At 38.5% G+C, this 18,056-nt stretch overlaps 1 protein-coding gene across 22 annotated transcripts in view; it reads left to right on the top strand.

Annotated features, from left to right (window-relative positions):
• Positions 1-18,056, top strand: part of ablim1b (actin binding LIM protein 1b) — a 94,142-nt gene that overhangs the window by 36,835 nt on the left and 39,251 nt on the right. For all 22 annotated transcript variants that reach the window (XM_049464601.1, XM_049464607.1, XM_049464605.1 and 19 more), the window contains exon 2: positions 8,584-8,718. In XM_049464601.1, coding sequence (XP_049320558.1) covers positions 8,584-8,718 — 135 coding nt within the window. The remainder of the gene's footprint in view (positions 1-8,583; positions 8,719-18,056) is intronic.

The raw sequence follows: 18,056 nt of genomic DNA, 5'->3' as shown, positions 1-18,056 counted from the left end.
CATTAAGAATTCCAAGCAGTGCCTGTAATAATATGAGAAGAGCTTCGGTCAGCAGCCCTCTGGATAGTCATTGGTGGCCAAGTGGCATCCCAGGCCTTCAGTGCCAAATGCAAAGGCTTATCCATCAGCTCTGTGCATGTGACAGAGCAGCCTGACTTAGCACTGGAGCCTCACACACTGTGTAGAAGCTTCCAGACTCTGGTCAACACAAACTGACATGCGCTTTTGTTATCAGAATGGGAGGACAATCGGGCTCTCAACAAAAGCACATAGCTCTGATAATCTGCCGTGGTCCTCGGGCTTGGTCCTGAAATACCACAGTGTCGGGTTTCCATATTTAGTGTTTAGCTTCGCTGTTCTGACACAACCCGTTCACCTCAGGAATCGCATGTTAGCATGTTAATGAGCTGATGAGTTTAAGAAGGTTGGTTGGGAACAGTGATAACTCTAAAATAAGAAGAGCAGGGGGACTTCAGGGCCGGGATTGAGAAGGAGCATGCCGGTACATGCTGCCGTCCAGGTCACATGCTTAGGGTTAATGCTGTGGTCAAAGGTCTGCTGCTGTTGCTACAACTAGAGAGAAGCTAAGAGGAAGTCTGGAGGGAGTTAGTTAAATGTGCCAACAAGGATGTCTCATGCCGAAGACATCACCATTGTTATAACCATTCGTTTTTACAAGTAGCTCATTAAAACTAGTGGAGAAATTCTGCTAAAAGTGCAGATTCACAATTTCAAAACAACACATCATTGCTTAAAGAGGCATTAGTTGTATATGCAGTTATTGTTGTATGGAAAAGGAACAATTGTAAATTTTGTGTATATGGAATTAATTGCATAACACACATAGGCCTGTCACAATAATGACATGCTTTAGATAATATACATATACTGTCACATTGCTAATATGAAATTGATACATATACAGAAAAAGATAGATAGACAGACAGACAGACAGACAGACAGATAGATAATTAAAATTGCTAAATATACAAAAATAGTTGATGAATTTACACTCTCCCTTCCTATGTAAACACAATGGCCATTACTGAGGTCAGTTAAAACTCTAAGCCCACATTTTGTTGATAACGTGACTGTTCTGACAGAGCTAAAATGTATAAATCAAATATGTAAACAGATATGAGTCTATAACCATTCAGACAATGCACTAAACCTAAAGTGCTTAGGGAGCTAATACTCTCAGTGGCTTCATCTCCTAAAGAGATGCCTGCCCCCTGCTGTTGTGTGCTGCTCTGTCTCTGCTGTTGTTTATTGGAATACGTGAGATGACTCCTGTTCTCCGTGCTGTGGGGTCAGCATGTCTTAATGCTCTTAGCGGCATTTTACAAAAAGGCCAGGCCGCTTGCCATGCTCTCTAATGAGATTTACTCTGTGACTTGTCCGTCATTACACAAATATCCACTCCCATCTGTTGCAGACAGCCCAATATCATTTTGAGCCTAGAGGAAAATCCCCAGTGTTAGATTAAGTGTTACTGTGCTCATCTGCAGCAGCACTTTTGTGGTCAGCACAGGGCATTATCCTGTGTGATTGATAGGTATATACTCGTCTGTCGTAGCTCTTTTGACTCCAGGATTGGTGTCTGAAGACCAGCGCTGCAAAATGTGCAGAGTGTACCCTTATCACACTTCGCCAAGTGTATTTATAATGACTGCCCTTTGTCTAGTAGGGGAGACAGCATTAAATCCAGTTAACCGTTCTCTCCACTAAGATTTACAACAAGATATCTCCTTTACTAGCTGAAAAAAAGTTCCTTTTTCAATTTGCAATATCTCATCTCTTCTATTATTTTAGGGTGGCCATATGTCCTCTTTTTACAGGGCACCTCTTCTTTTTGGGATGTGAAAAAATGTGTAGTGCTGGGGTTTCTAAATTATGTAAAATGATTTTGCACTAACCTTAGCATTTGGTTTTACAGTCACCACACATTCTGTGTGCAGATTTTTACTATTTAAGTCCTGCCATTGTATACAAAGTAGTAAAGGTACAGCAACCACTTTGTTTTTGCTGTTATACTTTTCTTTAAAAAAAATTGAGACACAATTTAAAATGAAAGAAGAAGATTTAGCAATAGATGTATTTATTAAAATTGATAAATAAGTAAATGTTAAACCAAACGTCTAACAATGATGATCGCACTTGCTCCCAGCACCCCTTTTAAAAAGAAAAGGAAATTCTGATTATTTTGGCAATTTTAAATTGTGTCTTCTTTATAGCTCTTGCTGTGGTTCTTGTTAAAAATCTGATTTTGTGAACTTACAGCCAATATACAGTATGATGTGGTGTAGGAATTTTGCTTCTTTATTTTTGTTAATGTCTTTTGCTAATGTTGCTAACAAGTAGTAGAGGCTAATTGCCACCATTAAGGTTAGGTATGTTAACAGAAAAAGTATAGCTAAATAGCTAAATGATAATGCAGTGTTTATCAATGCAGCATGTGTACATGTGCTTCATGTGTGCATACCCATCTAAAATAGTGCTCTACTATGTGCAAGATGCATTACAATGCTCATTGCTATCTTATACCCCGTCCACTTGTGCTTTAAATAGCTGCAGAGCTTGTGAATATATCTATGCCGATGGGCGTAGTGGTCTAGAAGTGAGGTGTGTTCAGGTACATTTCTAGCATATTGCTATCTTTGCAGCGGAAAACACCAGAGATGTGCCACAGTCTGAAAAAAGAGTGCACACCTGGCGGCTGGTCAGCAAAGAGTTGTTTTAGTGTGTTGGCTCTTGTTGGCTGAAAGGGGGAAAGGGGGAAATTAATAATATGAAAATCTAAATGATGATAGGGTGGGGGGTGGGTGTTCAGGGGGATTAGCCATGGCTTAGAGAGGGGATGCACTACAAAGCCCAGCTAAAGGTTAACTTTGTTTGATCCGGCAGTGACAGTGTGGAAATAGATAGGCCTGTTTTTTTTCTCTTCTATTTCTGTGCTGGAGATGGCCCCTAAAGCATCAGTGACTCATTGCTGAAAAAAAAACACCATGTTTAAGTGGTGCACCCTGTGTTCGTACATCCTTAGTTTTTTTATTTTTTATTGTCCTTGTGTGTGTTTATGTTGCAGCTGTATTTTGGTCAATGCTCTTTAAAAGCCTATTATTATGAACTCTGCTACACAGCATTGACATAACCATGCCATAAACATGTCTCCTTTTATATTAGGTGTCATATGCTGTCATGCTGTCAGATTAGCTCCAGTAAAATAAGTGTCATTTTACCATTAGAGGTAATTGTCATGACATTTTAAAGCTACACAGCTAGATGCTATAATGTTTGATGACTTGTCATGTCATGAATCACTACAAGGCAGTGATTTCCAGTCAAGATTCTCAGTGCCACAGAACTGCTGCCCTGCTCCCACTTTAGCTCAGTAGCAGCTTAGTAATTAGCTGATTACCTATAGCGGGTTTATTACAGCACTCCGGGGTTAAGGATGATGCGCAACATAGGTTAACATTGTGTAACATTGACAGAACCATTCCATGAGCTTGTCATGGCCAATGTCATATGCTTTCATGTGTTGTCATGACACATAATTAACCAGGTCTATTAGTCAGGTTATTACAATTACCAATAACTATAATTATCAATGCTCTGATCTTTGATCCTTTATACACATACAACACCAGTGTATCATAGGATTCCAGTGCAAATGTAAATTCATCATGAAGTTTTACCTAAGGGGAAGGCTTGGGAATGCCTACACCTGTATAACTAAGGTGTTCTCTTGTGAGCAAGGTTAAATACTGGATAACTTTCTGAAGTTGTGTAGGCATTAAACATCCCACCATTCACAGTGTCATGTGTGTACCAGGAAGGCATTACGACCCGCAGTGGACAGTGCAGTGCAGTGGTAGTGATTGTGACTGGCAGCATCTGGCTGGAATTGTAATGTTAAATAAAAAAGAGACTATGGCAGAAATCACATCTGTATTTAATGCAGAAGGCCCCACATAGATTTGCTGCAGGTCAGTGAAGAGTTCTTTAGCTTTAGCAAATATCATGGGACATGATACTGTTCTCTTTGTCTCTTTTTGGCATGTTAGTGTGTTTCATTTTAATCCATTGCAATAGGTTATATTAATGGTATTTTTCTGTGTGAGTGCTTATTTAAGTGTTGTGTTAATCTGCTAATAGCTGGCCTCAGTCCTTTCTTTTAGCTCTTAATCATGTCACTCCTGTTTGCCTGTATTATGGATCTTCTGGGTTTTTTGACTCATTCTCCTCCTATGCTAGACTTTTTCTACACAGCACTTGTTACGTTGTCTATGCTGCTCATCTGGGCTCAGTATGCATATCACTGCATACAGAAATCCTTCCACATATGTTAATTTGAATGAGTGGGTGAAGCTCTGTGCTATTAATGCAAATGGTGATCTGCTTAAAGAGATTCACTGTATTTAGTAAAGCCTCCAATATTAGTAATGAAGATGGTATGGTAGTGCTATTTGATTGTATTTGAATGTTCCTTCACCAGTTTTAAAGGAATAGTATGTACTAAATGACAGCAGACTTGTCCTATGGTACTTACCATAGTCCAGTTTTAAAACATTGGAAAGAGTCCTCTGTCCACAGACATAAGGCTTACACAGTTTGCCAGGTTGAGGTGAGTTTAAGAACATTTTCATATTTAAGCATATATGAAATGGCGGTTCTGTCCACACGAAAACATCGTTTTCGGTTACTGAAAATGGAGCTTTTCAAAAACACCTTACAGCGAGGAGATTTTTTAAAACTCCTCTACCAGTGGAGCTGTCTGGACGGGAAAACGGAGCTTTCTAAAAAAGCTGATCATGCATCATACAGCGAGTCTGCACATGTCTGAACATGGATGGTGCCTCGATTGGTTCTGTTCTCTCTGCAATTTGCAGATTAATAGCACGCTCTCAGCTTAATTTAATGTAACTTTCACATTAGCTAACACAGCAGAGGCACCAAAATGGGCTGCATGCTTTTGTTTCCGATCCTCCTGTCCGGAGGTAGAAACCTCCGAAAAGAGATTCTGGACCAGGCATGGATGAACAAGCACTTGGTGGGACAGTTTTGAAAATAAAGTAGATGTTGCGAGAAAACTGGACAGGGTTATTTTTGAAAAAGCTACTTGTGTGGACGAATATATAAAAAAATATGTATACTAACTGCCCCCAATGGGGCACTGTGTATGAATATGAGCATTTAAATAATGAAAAACTTAAATACTTATCTACTTATCGAAAGTTCTCTAATCTTAGCTGAAGCAAAAAAACCTAGCTCTGAAATTGTCTTGTAGTTCTTCTGGGCTCTGAACTATCTCCATCTGTCAAATTCATTGATTGTATTTAATTGTGTTTTACTCCTTCTCTGCTCATGGGCCTTTTAGAAGGATGCAGTGTTTGCCTGCTCTTGTGTTCCATACCTGGCAACCCAGGATTGGAAACAGGAAATGGGCAGTGGGTAGGATTAGAGGCTAAAACACTCTGCTTAAACGTAGCATATTTCCTTAGTATCTGATGACAAATCCTGAACATTTTATGAGTTACTAGAGACAATTTATAAGCTTGCTTTTTAAAACTCTTTAAATTCAAGGTCAAATCATGGATACTTGGAAATGTTTTGGTTAAAATGGAGGAAATTTTACAGTGATTCACCCTTTTTATCAATACCATTTCTCAAACCATCTCATTGTTCTGCAGTAATACAACAAGCAGCTCTAATTCACCTGCCCATTCTTTAGAATAGGCCTGACAGATACCGCAGCCTCATTCCTGCGTTACCTTATACGAGTACACTCGTGCCGCGTTGTTGCCGTGCCATTAACACTGGTCGTCATGGCAACAGTGCTCTCCAGCTGCGATAGGTGGTCTGAGAGAAATCCTGCACTTCCGCTTGCTCTGCAGGAGAAGCATTCCTGAGACCGCATGGCTCAGCCAGAGCCTCGCAGTGCTGCTTAATTAACTCAGACGGTGTGTTTTGCGAGCTGTGCAAGAGAACTGCCAGTCACAGGAACGGATGACGGAGCTCGTAAAAAGTCCAGGAGTTGTTTGGTTAGAAGAGAGGCTCTGAGATAGAGGCCTGGAGTAACCTCCGCAGCCGATAAGGAGCAGAGAGCCGGTGGTAGGAGTGTGCTCTCAAAATGACACATTCTTTCCTCTACTAATCTACCCGACCCTTCAAGTGGTCATCAATTAGATTAGAGAGGCATGCATCAACTTTAACACTGAGAGAGAGAGAGAGAGAGAGAGAGAGAGAGAAATATTCTACAGGGATAACTAGAGCCTACTGAGAGTTCTTAAGAGAGGAGAAGACTGATCGTGAAAGAAGGATCAAGAGAAGGGGTGGTGATGTGAGAAAGAAGAGGGAGGACATGAGACTTGAGAGAGTGAATCAGGGCATGCTGATGAAGAGCACTAGTGAAAGGCTGAGAGTTTATCCTCCTGCATTAGCTTCATCCTGAGAAGCCTGAACTCTCCACTGCAGCGGCTGGGTCTGGAAGTTTGGGGATGCGCTGTTTTGGCATCTAATGACTTGATGACAGTAACAGTGGTCATCTGGTTGTTTCTCAGTTTTAAAAAATAGAAGAAACTGTATAAGTTAAGTGCTGAGTTGAACTCTTGACTGTGGTATCTGGGTAGTGGTTTTAAAAGTATTTTTCTTCTGCTTCCACACACAATACAGAGCACAAAATAAGCTTTAATGAGGTTCTGCAGGTTCTGTGTTCAAGTTCTGTAGTTCCATAAAGTACTTGAACAAGAAGGATATTATCCGTAATAAAAGATCACTACCTGAAACTGTATGTTTGAATACAGAGAGTGTCATTAGTTCTGTTTAATAGACATGCAGCAAAAACTAAATAAAAATCAATGTGCTATGCATGAGTGAGTATTTAAACAGTAGTTTTAAAGATTCTGCTACTGCTAATGCATTTTGTTTGTTTCGAAAAATTCCTTTAAATATTGTAATATAATATTTCTACTATATCGCCCAGCTCTAGTGCAACCCAACAAATAAAGGATACAAAAGTATTGAAACAAATGACCTCAACTGATTAAGGCAAGAACAAAACCAACTCATTATCAGTCCATCTCTGTGCTCATCACTCTCAGCGTATACTCCAATGCATTGTGAATGTGTTAGTGCCTATATACTGTATGTGTGGGTGTGGGTGAATGTGTATGAGTTTATAAAGAGATACTGCAGATGCATGCATGAGCAGAACAAGCGCATAGAGTTACAGCATGAAGAGTTATTGAGTTACAGGAGCCATGCATGTGCGAAGAAGCTCAGCCAATTAAACTTTAGCTGCCCTTCTACAAGAAGTTTAATCACCGAGTGACATTTGTGCAGAGCAATTCTGATTAATAAACAATAAAGCAATGTGCGAGTGAGTGAGTGGGCGGGTGAGTGAGTGAGGGGGTTAGCACCTATCCATGTGCCTGTAATAAGCAGAGCATCTTAGCTAACAAGCCCTGTGGTTCACTCTACACACCTCCAGCACAATGCTCCACTCACACCTACACACTGTGTTCCAGTACCCGCGGTGTGGGCTTTGACCGGTAGAAAAACACTTCAGCATTATATAAGTCAGACAGGTTGATGCTCTTGGTGTTCATGTTCTGTCTTTTGTGTTAAATATGTCCGTGTTCTGCTGCCTCAGTAGTCCAGCTGAACTTTTCATAGAACTTTAAATACAACTAGAACACTGATAAAACAAACTAATTTTCCAATTAAGTGAATGTTTAACATGGCATGGGCCTTGTTTTGTGCCATGCAAAAGTTGTGACCTGAAACATACTTTTTAACCCATTAAACAACAAGAGCCTCTAATTTTCATTCACGCTTAAATCAAAATAATGCAGCAGATTTACCTTGCAATAGCAGCTTTAAAATAATAGTTAATATTTGTTTTTTGCCAACTGCTAATGTAGCTCTTGTGAAGCAGGCTTGTAAGAACTATGTAACTCCAGTGAAACAAACCTGTAGGGAGACCCTATTAGCAAAAAATACCAATTCTCACATAATGCTTATATTCAGGTATTAAATTAAACAGGTATTAAAATAGTAGGTACTTATAATAGACACGCTTAAAACGTGTATCACTATAGCATATCCTTTTGTTGGTGTTCGCTTGATGGTGTGTTTTTTTTAAACCAGTGTTGTGGAAATGTCCTTAAATTCTGCATAATCATTTTTACAATTGGGATAATGGAAATCATGGAATAGAAATCACTGCCATTTTATTTATTTATTTTTATTTCAAATTAACTTTCAAATTAATGTAAAATAAAATGGATCTTTGTAAAAAAAAATATTTCATTCTGTAGCATTTCTGTTGGTCCATTAATCATTTTTCTGACACAATTCAACAATTAATGTCAATGTCAACAATTAATGTCAACTATTAAAAGTTTTCTCAGTAGTGGCAATATGCAGAAATGTTATATCATGTTTGTGTTAACACATTATGTATCTAATAAAGACTGTGTAATAACAACACATATATGCTAATAACCGGAACATATCCTTTTTTAACATGACCTGAAAGCTCATACTAATAGTGTGCTGTCTGTTCTCTCTCTTCTGCAGTGGCTCATCCTCAGGAACCTCATCACCCCCCAGAGAAGCTGGTCATCCAGTGCTACAAATGTGGGGAGCCATGCAAGGGGGAGGTGCTGCGTGTGCAGTCCAGGCACTTCCATATCAAGTGCTTCACATGCAAAGGTAAGAACATCTGTTCATACACCTGCTCCTGTTCCAGCTCAGCAAAAGCTGAATAATATATCAGAGAACACTGTATTAATGTAGACAATAAAGTGTGCAGTCGGAGGATTCTCCAGGACGAGGAACATCAGAAAGTTGTTTGGAGAATACTGTGGTACAGGAAAAAAAAACTGAAATATGATGTCTGAGGGCTCTCAAGGACGAGGAACATCAATCAAGGTTGCGTGACAGTGAGGGGGCAGAGTGTTATGAATGATAAAGACTTTGATGTGCTCCTCAGGTCATGATTGAGTTGCTAGATGAATGAAGATGGAAGCACCTCACTTCCCTCATGTGCACTTAAGGGTGAAGTTTTCATTTCCTTTTGTTTAATCAAGAAAAAAGAAAAACTGAAAAGAAAAGAAGTAAAGAGGGACTTTGTAGTTAAGAGTTTGGTAGTGTAATTTCTAAACTTGATGTATGACCTAGTAAGTAAAGACTTCATTTAGTTTAAAGATGCACCCTCCCCCTCCTTACAGCCTGAGTAATTTCATTAGCCTGCACTCTCACACACTCCCAAACATACCACATTCATCCCCTGTACACAGTAAACTCAAGACCTGGACTTTGGATGTATCACGTCCATTGAATTGTTAACTCTTCCTCACTTGGGATTTGGGTGAGTTATTTGGAATGTGCTAATGTTACTTTAATTGCATGATAATTATATGTAAGTTTCCTCTTTATTTGTTTATTTGTTTAAAGTGAGCTTGCATCCATGCTTTAGCTTATTCTCAACACTTTTGGGAAATTGTTTTTTTTTCCGCTTTCGGGTTCTAAAAGAGAGCATAAGATTTATTCTAAGCGGTATCTTGCCAGGCACAGAGATCATTCCCTATTTCCATCAAAGGACTCAAGGGACAGCTAAAGCATCTTACTTTGTATCCTCGTTTTACTGCATGACATCATTCAACACTCTTTCAACACTAAATTCATCCAATCAGAAGGAAATGTTCTGGTTATCATTAATTCGTTTTGCGAATCTATGAAAGTTTTAGGGGCTGCTTTAATGTACACTCTAGTCTGGTGTGCAGGCATCCCAATATCTTTTTTCAGAAGGGCAAAACCAGTATATATGGTGTATGAATAGTTTAAACTATACTATAAGTCTCAAATTATTGTATTTATGTATTGTACTGATTGTAGATCTAAGTACTCTTACTGTGTGTTCCAAAGCGTTCAACACTTTTGGGTGTTAATAGAGTTTCCTTTATACCTTAATATTAGTCACACCTTAACAACCAAGCTAACTTGTAGTCTTATATAACTGCTAATCACTGACTACTACTTTTATAAAATTATGAATAATATAAGAATTGATATTTTTGATTCCTGGTGTCTCTCTATAGGTGGGGAGTGTGATTCACATTTACACTGGGGAAAATCAAACATGTTTTCTAAATATTTAAATACACTATTTGGCTCTGGAGTGGACAGACATGTAAATGTTGGCCTAATCAATGGAAGATCACAGGTTCAGCTTACAGTGATCTCTGTGGGTGAGTAGAATGGCCCTCCCTCTCCCCTGTTACTCAGATAGATGCTAGCCACAGTAATTGTCTGTAAGCTTTGACTTTATGAAAAACCTGAACCCATATTGAAGATCAGTTTGGTCCAGGGTGAGTTTATACCCAGAATATTTTGTATTAACTTTACTGCATCATTTGTTTGAATGCTCTAAAACATATCTAAACTGTTCAAACACCAAAGTTTTTACTCTACAGTAAGCTTCTGTTTGTAGCTCCATGGCACCAGACAGGTACCCAAAATACTCATATAAAATTCATCATATGACTTTTAATCAAATACTGTAGCGTTCTCTGGAACTTATCCCATGAATCAAATTAGGCTAAGAGGTCAGTCTTATTTCTTGTGGAGCTCAGAGCTAGCACCAGGGTTTCCGTCACATGATGTTAATTGACTGCTAGGAATTACCATGGCCTGGCTTACAAGACCTTTCATTTCTTGTAAGAAGTGTTTTTTACATTTCGTGTTTATCCCAAATTACGCGTTTCTGCGTAATGTATTTGTCTTAACATGGGTAAGGATGGATATAATTAAGATTCTGCTCACTGTTTTAATTTAAAAGCATGACAGTATTTTATTGTATTGTGATATGCTTTACTACGGCATTCAGAAGCTTGATTTTTCACATTTCTTGCACCTCAGCTCAGTAGTACACAGCAGCTGCTGTTCCCATTTGATTTCTAATGTGAACATACTCACTGTCCACGATGCTGCACAATGAATTATTTATAGAAGCAGTAAGGAACGCTTGCGTGTCTTCTCATGGTAAATCACTGCAGTCCCCAAGAATGGCTAAAAGATGAGCAGTACAGAGCTGGGCCTAATTAGGCCAGAGAACTTTAGTGTGCTTAAAATAAATCCATAATCTTTCTGTTCGTCCTTACGTTTAGCTCCGTTCCTGGAAAGCAGGATGCAGGCGCAAGAGTTACGTAAGCTTTAATATAATTGTGTCTGGAAATACCTGGCTGGAGTGAAGGTGCAGTAAGGTTTGCCAGCACCTAAGATTTGGCAGACTGTGTCCAGGTACACTGTGTTGTGTCTACTCTTAGAGCAGACAGACACTGCTTGCATGACGGGTGACAGATTTATACCAATTATAGAGAGTCTGTAAACAGCAATAACCTGCAAAGTTATAAGTAGCTAATTGGAGGAAACTCCTGATACTTTTATCACACATTCAGATTACAACAGCACAAGATCCACTTTGGTAGTGTACAATCAATATGTGCTTGCAGTGTGGACTACTGTAAAACAATAAACATTCTGACATTCAGGAATAATATTCTTTCTACAGATGAAACCAAGATCAACTTAAATATGAAAAAGGAAAGTAGGGTTCATTATTTAAAGCGTACCACATCAACTGTTAAACATGCTGGAGGCAGTGTTATGGCATAGACGTGTATGGCTGGAGAAGGAAAGAAGGGTTAATTTTTAAAAGCATACCACATCAACTTTTCAACATGGTGGAGGCATTGTTATGGCAAAGGGGTGCATGGCTGTCAATGTAACTGGTTTACTGGACTTTATTGATGTTGTGGCTGCTGTGAGAAGAGGCAGAAGGGATTCTAAAGTGTATAGAGCTGTACTTTCTGCTCTAACTCTGTTAAATGCTGCAAAACTGCTTCACAGTACAGATGGGTAATAACCCAAAACATACAGTGAAAGCAATCCCAAAACTTCTTTGAGTCAGTTATTTGCCCTCAACCATATAGACTGAAAGTGCTTTTCACTTACTTTAGACAGAAAGAGGACAGAAAGTGCCAGAAATATGCAGCAACTGTGAATGGCTGCAGAAAAAGGCCTGGCAAAGATTGTAAGTGGAAAAAAGTCAGCATTTGGGGCTGTCCATGCATTTTGTGGCTTGTAGTTATAATTAATTAATGTTAATTTGTTTAATTACTTTTGTATCCAAAAAAAGTTTGAAGAGTTGCAGTGCAGTATTTTTGTTAAGCACTTAACGTTTAGTCACATCTTGATTGGTTGTTGATTTAAAATCCACTCTACTGGTGAACCAATGTACAGTTATAAAAAGAATGGCCTTGCTCATATTATGAGCTGTTTATATCTCATATTATGAGATCTTCTTGTATTTTCTTAAAGGTAATTTTAGCAAGCCCTGTATTCAAAATAGTAGTGTAACATAGCGGTGTATTAAAAATTGATAAATCGAAGTATTGCTATATGCGTTGCCGTATTATAAAGTTTCTCAAAAATCAACAGAGATTTTTTGTTACTAGACTCTGGTGTCTGTCTAAACCCTGACCGCATTTTTCTGATTGTTTAATGTCTATCAAAAAAAGTCACTTGAGTAGAGTAGTTTATTGTAAGATGTAGTACTGAAGTACAAAAAGTAAAGGTAAAGTATTGTGTAATTATTGTAGTTATAACAAAAAACTCTGGAAAATTCTCAGAGTGAAAGGCAGAACGGGAGCAGCAAGGTCTTCTTTTAAGATCAGCTTGAACTCTTTATTCACGCAATGATGGAGCTTCATCAAAGCTTCATCTGGCTTTAATGATAATGTGGGTTTAAAATGATTCATAACATTTGTCTAATTGTAACAAGTAACGAAGCAGCACATAAAAATGTATCTGAGTAAAAGTATTAAACTAATGGAAAATATGTAGTGAAGTAAAAGTGGAAGTAGAATAAAAAATTAATAATTCAGTAGATAAAGATTTTAGCATTTTAGTACTTAGTACAGTAGTGAATAGTTCCACTTCGTTACTAAACCTCTCTGGGGTTGTGTTTTTCATATAAAGACAGTTTTCCTAAAATTAAGTTTTTACATAATTGCAAATATTGTCTTGTTATAGTATAACAATATATCGCAGAATATTGATCTATAACCCCTGCTTTTTTGTTTGGTGGTACATCAAACTGTATCGGTTCACCATGATTGCAAGTGAATTAACCAAATATCATGCTACATAACATACTTGTATTTGAATATGATAAGTTCAAGTATCATGTAGGTTCAAGTATCATATATTTTTTGCCATATCACACACTCTCACAGGTGAGTATGTGACTTAGCCTCATGCCTCTCTACTCCCCACTTCATTCTTGCTCCACTCTACATTCTTGCCCATATCCTCACTCTTCTGTCCTTCCACACTTGCCCCTCCCACCCCACCGCCGCCCCCCTGCCGCTGTGTGAATGCTGTGTCAGTCAGAGCGGCTCTGTGCTATTTTCAGCATAGTCTCCGGGAGCTGTTAAAGCACTGTGCTGCTGGAAATAGCTCTGCTGATCTCCACTGGGATAGAGATCGGAGCCAGGGATGGGTCCATACATCTCTGCAGAGTGTGTGTATATATGTGTGTATATATGTGTGTGTGTGTGTGTGTGTGTGTGTGCATGCTTGTGTGGCTATGTGTCTGTGTGTCTGTTTGTGTGTCTATGTGAGAGTCCTGAGGGGGTGGGCTACGCTGTTGCGCCAGGAATCACAGCCACTCAGCAGCTGGAGATTTACACTAACAAGGAGTGGCAGACCACCATCAGGGTCAAAGGCTGCATACCCTTAGAGGTTATTTCAAGATGTCATTTCCACAATCTTCACACAGGATGAAGTTACAAGTTTCAAGATGAATTGTTTGAGCTTTAAGTCCAGTTAGCATGTCGTTATTGTCTTAACAAATTGCAAGAAGGATTTTTTGTGTATAATTAAATGATCCAATGTTTTTAGCCAATTTCTGTTGGTTAATTCAATACTAACTATTTGCACAGTGATTTGGAATGATATACTAAAAGGAAATAATAAATTGAGCTGAGCAATATGAAAATATTTATTGTATTGTGAACATTTTTTTTATCATGATGCACAAGTTGCTTTTCTGAGGATGATTAAAAAACATTGGCCATCTGTACTTTTTTATTACAGAAAGTGTAATTAGCCCAGTTTCATCACTGTACAACATATATGATGTTATTCGAAAAACCTTTTTTAAGAATCTGCCGCTACTGATGAATTTTGCATTATAAAAAAGCCTTTAAATGTCACAATACATGATTTTTACCATATTGCCAAGTCATATTAAGATCTTCATACTAAGCTAATAATATTTCACAAAAAAAAACATGATAATAATAAAATCTTAGAAATAAAAAAAAAAAACACCTCACAGCTGATAAAGTTACCATTCTCATAGCTCCTGATTTATGAGGTGGTAACAAGGCTTATGAAATGCATGTGCACTGAACCACAGGGTATAAGGTTCCTGTTTTAGAATGAATGAAAGTGTGCTTTATCAACAGGAAGCAGAGGCTGCATTACTCGCTGTCATACCCAGGTCAGGCTGAGTGTGGGTAATATAAGATTAATGCATTCACAGTCCGCTGGCCATGGGGTTGGGAGAAAGGCACGGCACTATTCCAACACTCAGTGTTGATACTGGGCTGATGCCATCAGAACAAAATCGGGTTCTGTAACGATTCTTGCATGAAAATCACAGGATTTCTGGTAACACAGGGTCTGGGGACCACATACAGCTTCCTATTTTATTTAAATTTAGCATGCACTTTCACCTCCTGTATTTTATATTAACCCACATCTAATAAATCAAAACTATCACTTAAAAATGACCTAAGGGCAAAATGTTCTCTTTGACAAACAGAGTTTGTTACATGGAACTGGGAAATCAGGGAAGAAAGTAGGAACAGAACAGACTTTAACATCTCTTCAGCTAGATCATTATGTTAGCATTGTACACAAGACTGATGATCAATTATATAAAAAATATACATATACAGCTCTGGAAAAAAATAAAAGACCACTTCAATTTCTGAATCAGTTTCTCTGATTTTGCTATTTATAGGTTTATGTTTGAGTAAAATGAACATTGTTGTTTTATTCTATAAACTACAGACAACATTTCTCCCAAATTCCAAATATTTTTTTTTAAATAATTTACAGCATTTATTTGCAGAAAATGAGAAATGTCTGAAATAAGATGCAGAGCTTTCAGACCTCAAATAATGCAAAGAAAACAAGTTCATAATTATAAAGTTCAGAAATCAGTATTTAGTGGTTTTTAATCACAGTTTTCATGCATCTTGGTATGTTCTCCTTCTCCATTCTTACACACTGCTTTTGGATAACTTTATGCCACTCCTGGTGAAAAAGTTCAAGCAGTTCAGTTTGGTTTGATGGCTCGTGATCATCCATCTTCCTCTTGATTATATTCCAGAGGTTTTCAATTTAGTAAAATCAAAGAAACCCATAATTTGTAAGTGGTCTCTTATTTTTGTCCATAAATATTTGTATGTATTTAGTATCTGACCAGTGTTTCATATTTTGACATCGAATAACGCCTCACCTGCACCACCACTAATAATTCCTCCTCCGCCTTCACTGGAAGCTGGATGTTTTGTGGTGGTGGGGGTGATAAAGATGGGGTTTTAGGAGGGCCATGCTGATAAGCGTGTTCTGTACAAAAATAGCTGAGTGGATTTTTCTGGCAGCTGTCACTGTCACAGTCACTCACACTAGTGCTCCTCCCCTTTTACAATCTTTACAAACACACACACACACACAACAGCTGCTAGTAGTAACCAATTCATATGCAGGCACACAGACAGCAGTGCCCTCTGACATCTCTGCACCTCGTCTCAGTCACACACACTGCGCTGGACTGTAGTAAAAAAAACTGTTATGGCTCGTAGTAAAATAAGCCATCATAAGTCATTTACTGCTCGGACCACAAACTTCGCATTATGTCACCAGGTTGCCATGGATACATATGACAAATATATGTGTGGTCAGTTTTTACGATGGAGTTCACCAGAAGTTGCCTTTAATGTGAAAGTGCAGAAAGCCTGTAATACTGCGGTTTCAGAGAGACGGTAGGGAGGAGCACCTCTCATGAGTCTAACTGAGGGTCACCCTGAGGTTCTCCTCTAAACAGCCCTGAGCTTGAGCCATTCTCAAGTCCTGAAAAGACCTGAACAGACCTTTTTTTCTGATAACACAGGATCACTTCTACTTTCTGGACCTTAACTGTGCATAGAAGAACCTTTACCTTAAATAAACCTTTCAGTGGACGGCTCTTTACAGAATGCATTCTGTAGAATGTAATTTTTTAAAAAGAGTAATTATAAGTGAAGGATGTGAAGGTTACTTAATTAAAGCAAAGGCAATGTAATGTAATGTTGTCTTATGTTTTAGAACCATAAACATATATCCAAGCCAAGAACATTTAGAAACCTTAGTTCTGAAGAGTATAAAACAATAGGCGGGAAGTTGGTTATATAAATGGTCAAATGGAAGACAAATATAAAAAACTCCAGCACTGGAAACAGACTTTAAAGTCCCATTTCCGATATAAAAAGCCCATTTTATGTTGATTTCAATTATTAATAACTTTGTGCATTTGTTTTATCATGCCTCACTGTGGACAGTAACATGTACTACTAATTGAAAATCTGACAATTTACAGAAACTCTGATTCTTTGCAGCCATTCAAAATGTATAAGTCATACATAGATGTTCCTTTTATGGTAATTTCTGCCACTCGAGCACCAACATTTTAGAACAAAACATACACTTTACATACAGCCATACGCTTCCCCAGAGGCACAAGGTGGGGTGGGTTTCCCAAACAGTTTTTAGCAGTAAAACATTTTTTTAGATAGTCAAGTGACCTTCACACTGAGAAACTGGGTCCAGATGCATGTGAAATATGTAACATTTTGTGGAACATTTTGTTCAGCACTCTGCACACTATGCATGGGGTGGAACACAGTTTTCACAGGGTGGGACTAACATTTTCTGCTTTGGACACCTTTACTACACTACATCTTTACATATAAATACATAATTTATATGTTATTAACAATATACCATATTAATGTCACATATATTGTCTTTAAGGTAAACAACTGTGTTTAATAAAGGTACCATACGAGTAAAAAGGAATATAATTACTATATAGTTGTTTTACTAGTTTGTTAAATGGATATCATGATACTATTATTAAATAATGATACATTCTTGATCTGTGTCCATTATAGGTTAACTTTGTAGATGATCCTGCTCATCAGAATACTCTATATAGGCTCCCATAATTTACCTGTGTTGCCTTGACCCCCAGAACAAGCACAGCATGACTAACGTGTCCCCATTAAACATGTTAACTTAACCGACATGCCCTGTCACACCAAGTCTGCCATCAAAAACAGCCCGATTCTGAGAGCTCAGCTGTAAGAATGCTTTAGTTAGTGTTTGACGCATGTTTGTGAGTTCCACATGGCAGACTGGAGTCTGTTAGCATTGCTGTGAGGCTAACAGCCCCCAAAGTCAGTGGAGAGCCATCCAGGCTAATCGAGTTGGACAGGCCTATCACGCTGTTGCGTTGCATTGTGGTGATGATGATGTTGCTAGGTCCACATGGATAATGAAGGGGCTTTGGAAGCCAAGGTGCATGCCAAGAGTCCTCTGATGCCATGGGCCTTATTTAGGCTTCATTCTGTCTGCTTCACTGGTTGACCACAAAGCATGGGAAAGTGCGTCAGGATAAAACGGCATTACAGTTAAGATCTGCACGTTTACACTCCTTTTGGGCAAGTGCGGCCACTAAGACAGCTACAGCATTAGTTTTAAAATGGGAGGCGGCATCAAAGGCTATTTTCCTCTTGGCATGCAGCTGGACTAATTGAGAGGATCATCATGGCATACAGGGAGTGATTAGATACAAAGCTTCTTTCCACATATTGCTGCATGCCTATGTTTATATGGTCTGGGTGTTAACATAGTATACAAATGATTGGGGTGAA

The sequence above is a fragment of the Astyanax mexicanus genome, chromosome 15, assembly GCF_023375975.1.
Source record: "Astyanax mexicanus isolate ESR-SI-001 chromosome 15, AstMex3_surface, whole genome shotgun sequence".
NCBI lineage: Eukaryota > Metazoa > Chordata > Actinopteri > Characiformes > Acestrorhamphidae > Astyanax > Astyanax mexicanus.
This window is presented reverse-complemented; position numbering and strand designations above follow the sequence as displayed.